This window comes from Pteropus vampyrus, unplaced genomic scaffold (assembly GCF_000151845.1).
Source record: "Pteropus vampyrus isolate Shadow unplaced genomic scaffold, Pvam_2.0 Scaffold35, whole genome shotgun sequence".
NCBI classification, from domain to species: domain Eukaryota; kingdom Metazoa; phylum Chordata; class Mammalia; order Chiroptera; family Pteropodidae; genus Pteropus; species Pteropus vampyrus.
In genome coordinates, this window is record NW_011888816.1 from 2,716,248 (window position 1) to 2,727,000 (window position 10,753).

Consider the following 10,753-nt stretch of genomic DNA (forward strand, 5'->3'; position numbering starts at 1 on the left):
AGTTGAAAGCAATAAAGACTACACTTAACTACACTTAAAAATATTTAGTAGGATTTTCAACATAATATTGAAGATGCAATAAGGACTATTAGTTTGGTTTGAGTAATTTAAAGATGTCAATTGAAGTTGATTAAGGATCAAGACAGAAAATTAATAACTGCAATTTTAATCGACAAAAATAATTTTAAATTTTTTCATTCGCTTTTATTAACAGTGTGAGACTAAAAAGGAATTGGTCGTATGGGAGAAACGTCAAAACAGTAGGAGGCATAAAAACATATAACTCTCCCTAAAGGTGGCCATGGATTACAAATAAAGTTGATTTCTAAGAATATTTTTTAAAGTTCGTGGGTAGCATATACCAGATTTTTATGGAAACTAGGATTCTTTTAAGTACATCCAATCATTTAATGTTCTAGTTGGTTTTCACTGCAGAACCTCATGGAAATTTTCTTTCAGAAAGATTCTTCAATCACTATGTCATCTGATACAGATGTTTCTCTTTCTTCGTATGACGAAGGTCAGGGATCTAAACTTATCCGAAAAGCTAAAGAGGCACCGTTCGTCCCCATTGGTAAGTTCGACTTTGACGTTCTAATAATCTGTTGTCTGTTTTAACACAATCGAGGTGTGATCATTCATCAAGAACATCTGTAAAGCATTTATTTTCAAATATTTTTTTATATGTTGTTGAAATATGTTGAGGTTGGCACTATATAACTCTCATTATAAAAATTCTGTGTGTATTTAGACTTCTTGTTTTATTGACTCGTATTTCTGTGAATGTGTTGAGGGGACTCTAAGACCACCGTGTCTCCATGATTTGCTAGAAGGACTCAAGACTTTCAAAAAAGCTGATATACTCACAGTTATGGTTTATTACAGTCTCTTATATTAACTGATTCTCTTCAGAGACGGAAGTAGCATGGAAAGGAAGCGTCCCCCTGGTGCTCTTAAAGGAATTTGTCTACTGGCTTCACAAGCCCACATTTTGAAGATCTTAACTTTCTGGATCTCCTACTCTTTGCTACCAATTTTGGATTTTTGGTTCTGAGTGGGGGCGGGAATTAAAAACTCGGCGTGTATGTTAACTAATTAATGGTCTCATAAAGTATCCTTATAAAAAATAGTAGCAACTACGTTGATTGATGGTGAAATCATCTCCGTTCCCTGTCCCCGTGTGTCTGACGTACTCGTGGCTATTTGTTTTACAGGAATGGCAGGTTTTGCAGCAATCGTTGCATATGGATTATATAAATTGAAGAGCAGGGGAAATACTAAAATGTCCATCCACCTGATCCACATGCGTGTGGCAGCCCAAGGCTTTGTCGTGGGAGCAATGACTCTTGGTAGGTTCCTACAGGAAATTCTCAAATTCATGGTTCCTCATTAATGCATTTCTTTGTAAATAAAAGAAAGTAGATACTTTTAGCTAACTTCGAAGCAGTCTGCAGATAACACTTATATTTATTTTCATGGAAAAGTGAATTAATAAAAATAGTTCAAGTAGTAACATAATTTTACTGTCTATGATATATCTTACTAAGATTTGAAAGAAAGAAAAGACAATCCTGTCCATCACTGATTTATAATTTCGTTGAAGAGTCTAGACATGCACATAGGATTGGAAATAATATCCATTATCTGGAAGAGACATGATTGCTATTTTATTGAGTTTTTGAAGTGGAAAAAATTTTTTTAATGTAGGTATTACATGTTTTTCTTAGCTTTATAATTCATTGACTTTATCTGGTATTGTATAGCAAAAGTGACTCCTTTTAAAGGTGCCAGATAAATATTGATTGTCCTTTAAAACAAATATTTTAATAGTCTGAACTAGTCATATTAGCCACAAGCTACTTGGAAAACTGAAAAGAATTTTAGAAATTTACATTGTTTAAGAAGGCAATAGTGTAAGCAGCCTAAGGTCTTGTTCCCCTTGTAAATATTGCATGCTAGCAAGGATGCTACATTTATCTATTTTATGAACTGTTTTTATTTTATTTATATCTAAATTTTAACTAGCATTCTTTTTTTTAGGTATGGGCTATTCCATGTATCAGGAATTCTGGTCAAAACCTAAACCTTAGAAGAAGAGATGCAGCCTTGGTCTTCGTGGTACTTGCTATAGTTAGACATCTCATATTGAGGTTATATGTTTACGTGGAAAATAAATCCTACGAGTGGGTCTGACAATAACATGGTAATTTGAATATTAGCTTCCTTTCTTGCAGGCTTGTTTTGCCTTGTGACTAAATTACTAGTGACTAGTTCACTAACTAGGTCGTTCAGGGGAGTCGAATTAGCACACAAGAAACATGTCACTTTTAAATGCACTTGATAGTGATAAAATGTCCACTTTGTTAAACTCTCCTGATGAAATTAGTTCTAAAGAAGACAACATGGCAGTTCTGAAGTACTCCCAGTTGCTACAGATCACACGCTTTTGATATTGTGTAGGAATCCTGTTCGCTACAGTTAATGTCACTTTTTTCTGCCATGCAATGGTGAATGTCGTGGACTGAATGAGTACTTCAGTTTTTAGAGCTGGTTGGCTCCTGAGGAACCTTTCAGAACGGTGCATGGCATATAACATTACAAGCTTCCCCACAACTAAATGTGTGTGTTTTGTGTGCTTAAGCCAAATCTAAAATGCTGAAGCAGAGCTGCTAGAAGATAGTATTTATTTCAGAATCGTACTTGTCAACATAAGAATAACTTAATTATGGATCCCAGTTTAGCTCTTTTAAATGTCATCTTGAAATAGAAATATGTTTTTCAGTGCTAATGCAAAGGCAATGAAAAACACTTTTGGAATGTGTGCAGTATGTTTATTTTCTCTGTAAGAATCATAAATGTTAAACCAAAAAATTACCTATAATGGAAGTGATTAACGAATTATGAGCAAGCTGGTCAGACACTAGACACAAATAAGGCTTTTCTGCACTTGTGAAATTCTCTTGTCTAACCTGAATTTACATTCCATGGTGACATCATGGTAAATGTAGTATTATTAAACTAAGTGAACATATCGAATGTCTTGTTTTTATTTCAATTTGGAAAAATTAATCATTTTTCAAAGTAGCATAAGAATTAAGTTTCCAGAAGAATGTTTTATGCCTTTGGTAGGAACCAGAATTAAAAGAATTCTTACCAAATAGGAATAATGACTGACATTTATTGAGCATTAACTGTGTGGCACACACTGCTCTAAGCACTTTTCACATATAATGTCATTTACGTTTCCTAACAACTTTAAGAAGTAGGAGCTATGATCCTCATTTCATAAGAGGAAACCGAGATATGAACAATCTAGGTAACCCAAGTTCACTAGAAAAGGTCGTAGGTTTGGGACTGGAACCTGAGTAATCAAGTGGTAGATGCCAACCGGTGTTAAAGAAACTTGAAATATTGGCCTTTGTGAAGTTAATGCTGGAGTGGCAGCAATTATAAAATTAGACAGGAGGTCATCGCATGGTCTTGACTCACCACTGAGTCCGTAACCTGGACCAAATCAGGGTTTTCTCACTCTTTTCCTAGCTATGAAATGAAAAATTAGTCTAGGCCATTTCTATGGTCCTATTTATCTTCTAGATCATTATGTGAGTCTGAGAAAGTGCTTAAAAATATAAGCTATTACTAGGAACTTTAATCAGCTTCCAATAGACATTATAGGAGATGCTTGTAGGCAGTCCTAACAGTTGTTTCATGAAGGATAAGCCGCCTGTAGAAGAACAAATTTGAGAACAAGTTTCAGAAAATCATCATTCTAATAGACGAGTATATTACTGATTTTGTGAAACTAAATAAATGCTAATTTGAGAGAAATTGGTCCAGACAAATGCCAGAGGATAGAGAGAAGAACAAAGTGAAGTAAGCGTTGAGATGATAATGATCATTATGTGATCATCAGTGGGATTGCTTGCCTGAAGATGAGAATTATAAGTTAGGGTGGGTGAATAGGCTGGCACTATTTTCTACTGAATTAGACCTAGGTTCTGCCACCTACTAGCCGAGTAGCCGTGGTTTCCTCATCTGTAAAATGGAGACAATATTAGTAGTCTAGGGTTGTTGGGAAGATTAAATGCAATGGTGAATGTCAAGAGCTTAGTGTAGCACCTGATAGATTAGTAAACTCAGTAAATGGTTGCTGTTCCCCTGTTACTGGGCTCAGCTGAGAATGCAACAGCACAGGAGATGCATGAGCCCTGCCCTCACAACTTACAGTCTAGCAGGGTAGGCTGGCATTAAATAAGTGATTACAGAAGGCATGATGAATAGTAGGTATAGGATGCGGCAGGAGCATCTGGCTGGGAGGCCTAACCCTGAGATGGAATCAGAGAAAGCATCCCTGAGAAAGTGATGTTCTGCCTTAAGGAGCTGATATGCTGATATTTCACTGAGAAAGTTTAGATGCCTTGGTTTAATGTTGCATGTTTCTGGAATACTGGCGAATGATTACTTCCAAGCCTTTCTCTTCCACTTGTCTGATTGAGGGCATGATGATCTTTTTCATCCAAAGCACCTGGCATTAGTACCTGGTTCATATAAATGTTCAAAAAGTCTTTGTTGAATTAAGTAGAATAAGTAGGTTTTACATTTTTTTCACATTCAGGATCCTGATGTCCCCAGAGAAAAGAATCACCTTGTTAGCAACAGTGACATCTGGTGGTGAGAGTTGGAATTTGACTCCCCGCTTCTATAAATCCCCTAAGTACCCTCCCTTCTCTGTCAGAATTTTGGAGTAGAGGACTTGTGCAGTCTGTGCCTCTTGCCTCAGATGAAGAAAGGCTGTTCAGAGAGTTTCAGGGATTTGAAATTTAGGATCAATCCTCATGTAAGCCTACAGCCCGTGGCAACATATCTACTCAACTAGAACAAAACTAAAGGAACAAAGTCTTTTAAAGTTATGTGTCACATAGTGCAATTGCAAACGTGATCCTGTTTGAAAATTCTTCACTTAGAATGGGGAAATTTGAGAAAGGAAACCAAACGTGCAGAGCTTACTTTCCCCTTAGTCACTGAAATGAAACAAAAGAATTTGTTTTTAGCAAGACATAAGTTAGGGAACTTTCTTCTAAATTCAGTAGTGATAATGGTTCTAGAGTTGAGGCCAGCGTCTGTTTGGTCTCCTCAGAGGAACTTAGGAGTAGGTCCTCTCTAGTATTCTGAGCTTCTTATAATATTGGTGTTAGTTTTTTTTTTTTCCTGTCCCCCATGTAACTGAAGTGTCACACTGACTAAAATTTTGCAAAGTGAGGGGGAAATGCCATCATACCTTTCAGCCAGAGCCCTATGACCTAAAGCCAACTCATGTGCAACCATACTTAGTGTCTTCCCCACTGGTCTCTGCCCTCCCCTCCCCGCCCACTGACTCACACACTTCTGTCAGTGATGTGCTCCATCTCCCACTGTCATACTCTGGGCTCAAAATCTTAGGAGCCCCTTTCCTTTCTCCTGTCACTTATCACTACTAAACCAGGGACCGAGTCCTGCCACTTTTTCATAAGCAAAGTCTCTCATCCCTCACATTTGTCCTTTTCCTCTGCCTGTTGCCACCACTAAACCCAAGGCCTTCACCTCCTGTTCTGCCACCCAACTCCAGCAGTGACACTGGTGCCAGAGCCCTGTGCTCACCACTGCCTGACACCTTTGCTTATGCTCTACTCTTCCTGAATGTTTCCCTCCTCCACTCCCAGTGAATTCGGTGCTCTCCTTAAAGACCCAACCCAAATCCTACTTTTGATAAAGATGTTTTGTACTCTTCCAGGCCACAGTGAACTTTACCTTTTTCTAAATTTTGCCACATTCTCCACTATCATAATACTTACGTACAATGCTCTGCTTTAATAGTCTTCCATTAGTTCCTCACAAAAACTCTGAAGTACATATTGTCCTGACTTTTTCAATGAAGAAAGCTATAATTTATTCAAGGCCATACAAGTGAAAAGTGACGGAGCTGGGGCACAAACCAGAACTTGAGACCCTTGGTCACATGGAGAGACTGCATGATGGAAGGGAGGGCAGATATATAAAGTCATACCTGTTTAAGAAATACTTCTTCATTTTCATCCTCTGCCACACACACATACTCCCCATCAAGGTCCCAAAGTCTAATATTTTCCCCCATACACTATAGATCTTTATCTCAGATTTTTTTCATATATGAAAATCCTCAGTCAACATATGATGAATGAGATCACCATGTATACAAACACATCTTAGACAAAATAGCTCCATGGATAAAATAAGACGACTTGTTTTAAGACCAAAATAGCATTAAACAAAGTGTACTGGGGGTAATCTATGAGAGAACGGTGGGCAATAAAGCAAGCCCAAATCTATGGCAAGCTGGAGAGGTGGAACTGGCCAGTGTGTATCCATCTCCTTCCAGCAAGAAGGAACTTAAACCTGGAGAAAATGAAATATTTTTATCTATGTGAGGGCTCTCAGCTATGAAGAGGAATAATAAGGCTTGACCCTGGGTCAAAAATACCTCAAGGCACTTTGCCTCTGTTTGCTCTGTATCCATGCCCAAAATGTCTTTCTGATGACTCCTGGCTTCATGGGTGTCTGATTCTGGGAAGGGAGAGGCTCAGACTATCAGTCACAATCCCCTAAAGTAAACTGGTGGCTTTGTGTTCTGGTTTACATGTCAATCATTTAATACTATGACTCGTGTAGGTCTAGCCCTAATTTGGTACGATGACCAAATTAGATTTTGGACCTGCAAAGCTGAGGTTCATTAAATAAAGAACTCTGAACTGGAATTACCAAATGGAACCTTGGTTTTAAGCTGCAGCAAAGCTTACTTCCATTTTGAGGCAAAACAGCTAAATCTGTAATAATACATGACAACTGAAGAGCATTTCGGTTTACAAAACATTTTCATGACCAATTTGATTATCATGGTAATACAGGTACTATTGATATTTTAAGAAGAAAGTTGGGATTTGTGACTTAACTAATGTCACAGAATTAAATCCCATATATTCTTACTTCTGACAGTTAATTCAGTTTTGCTTCTCAGTAAGCGCAGGATCACTAACCACTTATATTTACTTATGAGTGGGAGAGGGAATATAATTTCAGTCGGGAAATCTGTTGACTTTAACTTTAAAAAGAAAAATAAGCGTGGATAAAGGTCTCACTTTAAAGTTAGAGCTACATTGAACTGTGGAAAGGACCTAATCTGGGAATTAGAAAAAAGAACAGTTAAATCCACACGAATATGCTCAACTAATTTAAAAAAATTTTTATTGTAAAATATACATAACAAAATTTACCATTTAACTATTTTTAAATGTGCACTTCAGAGGCATTAAGTACACTTATAATGCTGTGCCACCATTGCCACCATCTGCCTCCAGAACCATTTTATCTGCCCAAACAGAAACTTCACGCCCTTAACAATAACCGCCCATTTCCCTTCCTGCCCCACCCCACCCCTGACAATCTCTATTCTACTTCCTGTCTCCATGAATTCACCTATTCTAGATGGAATCATATATTAGTGGAATCATACAATAGTTGTCCTTCTGTCTGGTTTATTTCACTTAGCACGGTGTTTTCAAGGTTCATCCATGCTGTAGCCTGTATCAGAATTTCATTATATGGCCAAATATTATTCCATCGTGTGGATATACCACATTTTGTTTACCCACTCATCTGTTGATGGACACTTGGGTTGTTTCCACCTTTTGACTACTACGAGTAATACTGCTATGAACATTGGTGTACAAGTATTTGAGCCCCTGCTTTAATATTTTGGGCAAATATTCAGAAATAAAATTGCTGGATCATATGGTAATTCTATGTTTAACATATTGAAGAACTGCGGGACTTCTACAGTGGCTGCACCATTTTACACTCTGACCAGCCAAATATAAGGATTCCAGTTTTTCCACATCCTGGCCAACACTTGTTATTGTCCTTTCTTTTTTTATAATAGCCATCCGATGGGTATGGAGTGGGATCACATTGTGGTTCTGATTTGCTTTTCCTAATGGCTATTGATGTGAAGCATCTTTTCATGTGCTTACTGACCATCTGTCTATCTTTGTTGGAGGGATGTCTATTCAAGTCCTTTGCCCATTTTTGAATTGGGTTTTGTTGTTGAGTTTGCTCAACTGATTTTTGACAAAGATTCAAAAGCAATTCAGTGGAGGAAGGATACCTTTCAACAAATAGTACTGGAGCAACTGGACATCCATAGGGGAAAAAAACAAACTTTGACCTAAACCTTATACAAAAGTTACATTAAAGTAAATCATGAACATTAAACTCTAACACTTTCAGGAAATCATAGGGAAAAATCTTTGGAATCCAGGACTAGGCAAGGAATTCTTACACGACACCAAAAGCATGATTCATAAAAGAAAAATAGATAAATTGGACCTAATCATAATTTAAAAATTTTATTCTGCGAAAGTCCATGTCAAGAGAATTTAAAGACAAGCTATAAACTGGGAGAAGATATTTGCAAATGACATACCCAACAAAGTACTAGTACCAAGAATATAAAGAATTCTGAAAACTCAACAGTTAGAAACTCGGTAAGAGATGAACAGACACTTCACCAAGGAGGATATATAGACGGCAAAAAAGCACATGAAAAAAATGTTCGATATATTTATCATGTGCATTAGAACCACAGCAATATGTTACTACATACCTATTAGAAGGGCTAAAATAAAAAATAGTAACAACATCAAACACTGGCAAAGATGTGGAGAAACTAGATCATTCATACACATCACTGGTGGGAATGCAAAATGATACAGCCACTCTACAGAACTGTTTCTCAGTTTCTTATAAAACTAAAGACATGATTACATACAACTGTACTCTTAGACATTTGTTCCAGAAAAATGAAAACAGGTTCATATAAAAACCTGTAAATGAATGTTCATATCAGCTTTATTTGTAATAGCCTCAAACTGAAAACAGCCCAGAAGTCCTTCAATGGGTAGATGGTTAAATAAACCCCGGTACTTCCATACAATGGAAAACCACTCGGCAATAAAAAAGAACACATTATTGAGCCGCGTGACAATTTGGATGAATCTCTAGAGAATTATTCTGAGTCAAAAAGTCAATCCCCAAAGGTTACATACTATATTATTTCATTTTCATAACATTTTGAAATGACAGAATTTTAGAAATGAAGAACAGATTAGCAGTCAATGAGGGGTTAGGGACTTGGGGTGGGGGTGGGGCAAAGGGAAGCAGGTGTGGTTATAAAAGTCTGACAAGGCAGGCGTCCTTGTGATTTGACTTTGATGGTCAAATCTACACATGTGATAAAACTGTATAAAATTAAATAAACAAAAATGAATACAAGTAAAATTGAGGAAATCTGAATAAAATAGATAGATTGTGTCAATGTTGATATTCTGATCATGATGTACTAGAGTTTCGCAAAATGTCTGATACAGCATCTTCACGCACATCTATAGGTAAATGCCTTACAAGGGAAAAAATGAAAGAAAAACACTATGAGATACGTGAAGCTTTTCAAATTACGAAGTCCTGGTTAAATTTTGGAAACCTTCCATGGATAGCCTTTCCCAGAAATTTGTCTCCCACACCCATACAGCCCTGAATATAGTACTGACTTAAATTGGTAAGTGCCTTTAAAAAAAAAAAAGGCAACAAACATACAAGTGTTTTCCACTATGACAATGAACCATGTTCATTATATTTAAAATCCTCTAAAGTGCAAAAATAAAAACACAGCACTGCAACTCCAGCACCTAAATATAGTAACGTTTAATATTTCTATGCATCCCTCCCAGTCTTGTTTCTGTGCCTGGTTTTAAAAAAACACAACTTTATTTATTTAGCAGTTACTATTTTGTGTCCTTTTTTTTCACTCATCATCACAAACGACCTTTTCCTCACAATGTTTTACGTCTTTCAAAGACCTCCTGAATGGCTACGTTAATTTTCGTGATGGGCTCATTCGCTTTTCAGCTCCCCCTGCAGGACTGCGGACTGTGCATCTCCGTGCAGAACTTTGGTCCACAAAACTCGTAAAACACTTGTTCCGCAAGCGGATCACTGGCCTGACTTTAGTCTCAGGCACCAGATGCCCCCTTCCAGCCCGCCGCGCCTATGTCCACACCGTCGCGCCCTGGACCACCTGAGCCTCTCTCTTTCCGAACTCTCCGCGCCCTCCAGGCCGCCGTAGACTCGTGGTGACGTTTCGCGGGCGGCGGTGCTGGTTTCCCTGGTGACCGTTGCCGGGGCAACGCGAGAAGGCGTCGGGAAGAGGTGCTAGAGCTGTGGCTGCCAGAAGGCAGGAGTGAGCGCGGTAAGTGCGGAGAGGTGCGGGAGGGCGCAGGCTGGAGCTGGGGAGCCTGGGACTGCGGGGGACCCCGGCCTGGAGCGGGAGCGCACACGCTCGGCTGAGCGCGCTGCCTCTGGCCGGACGCAGAGCGAGGACTCTCTTGCCTCTTTCGATGGGTCTCCACACACAGCCCCCTCCCCTCTCCAGGCAGACACTTATTTTCCGCGCGGTACAGGGATCAGTGAGGCTCAAAGGGGTGATCGCCTGCCCGAAGTCACACAGTCCGAACTCCACCTCGGGTCCGCCTGACCAGCGCCCTCTTCTGGTCTCTGCCACTGAGCTCCGCACCGCGCCTAGAGGTGGAGTGGGAACTGCGCGACCTGGCGGCACCCGCTTCCCCCAACCTCCCGCCCCAGGGCCAGCCCCCACAGGACCGGGGACACGAAGGTGGGAGTGCCCCTC

The 10,753-nt window shown here is 39.1% G+C and overlaps 1 protein-coding gene across 2 annotated transcripts in view; it reads left to right on the forward strand.

Moving 5' to 3' along the window:
- HIGD1A (HIG1 hypoxia inducible domain family member 1A) overlaps positions 1-3,032 on the forward strand; it is a 9,460-nt gene extending 6,428 nt beyond the window's left edge. The window contains exons 1-3 of one of the 2 annotated variants that reach the window (XM_011357376.2): positions 418-574; positions 1,215-1,349; positions 2,041-3,032. In XM_011357376.2, the coding sequence (XP_011355678.1) occupies positions 442-574; positions 1,215-1,349; positions 2,041-2,090 (318 nt within the window). In that variant the 5' untranslated portion in view covers positions 418-441 and the 3' untranslated portion in view covers positions 2,091-3,032. Of the gene's footprint in view, positions 1-417; positions 575-1,214; positions 1,350-2,040 lie in introns of those variants that run through there. The other variant, XR_002779688.1, reaches the window with a different exon arrangement.
- The last annotated feature ends 7,721 nt before the right edge of the window (positions 3,033-10,753 follow it).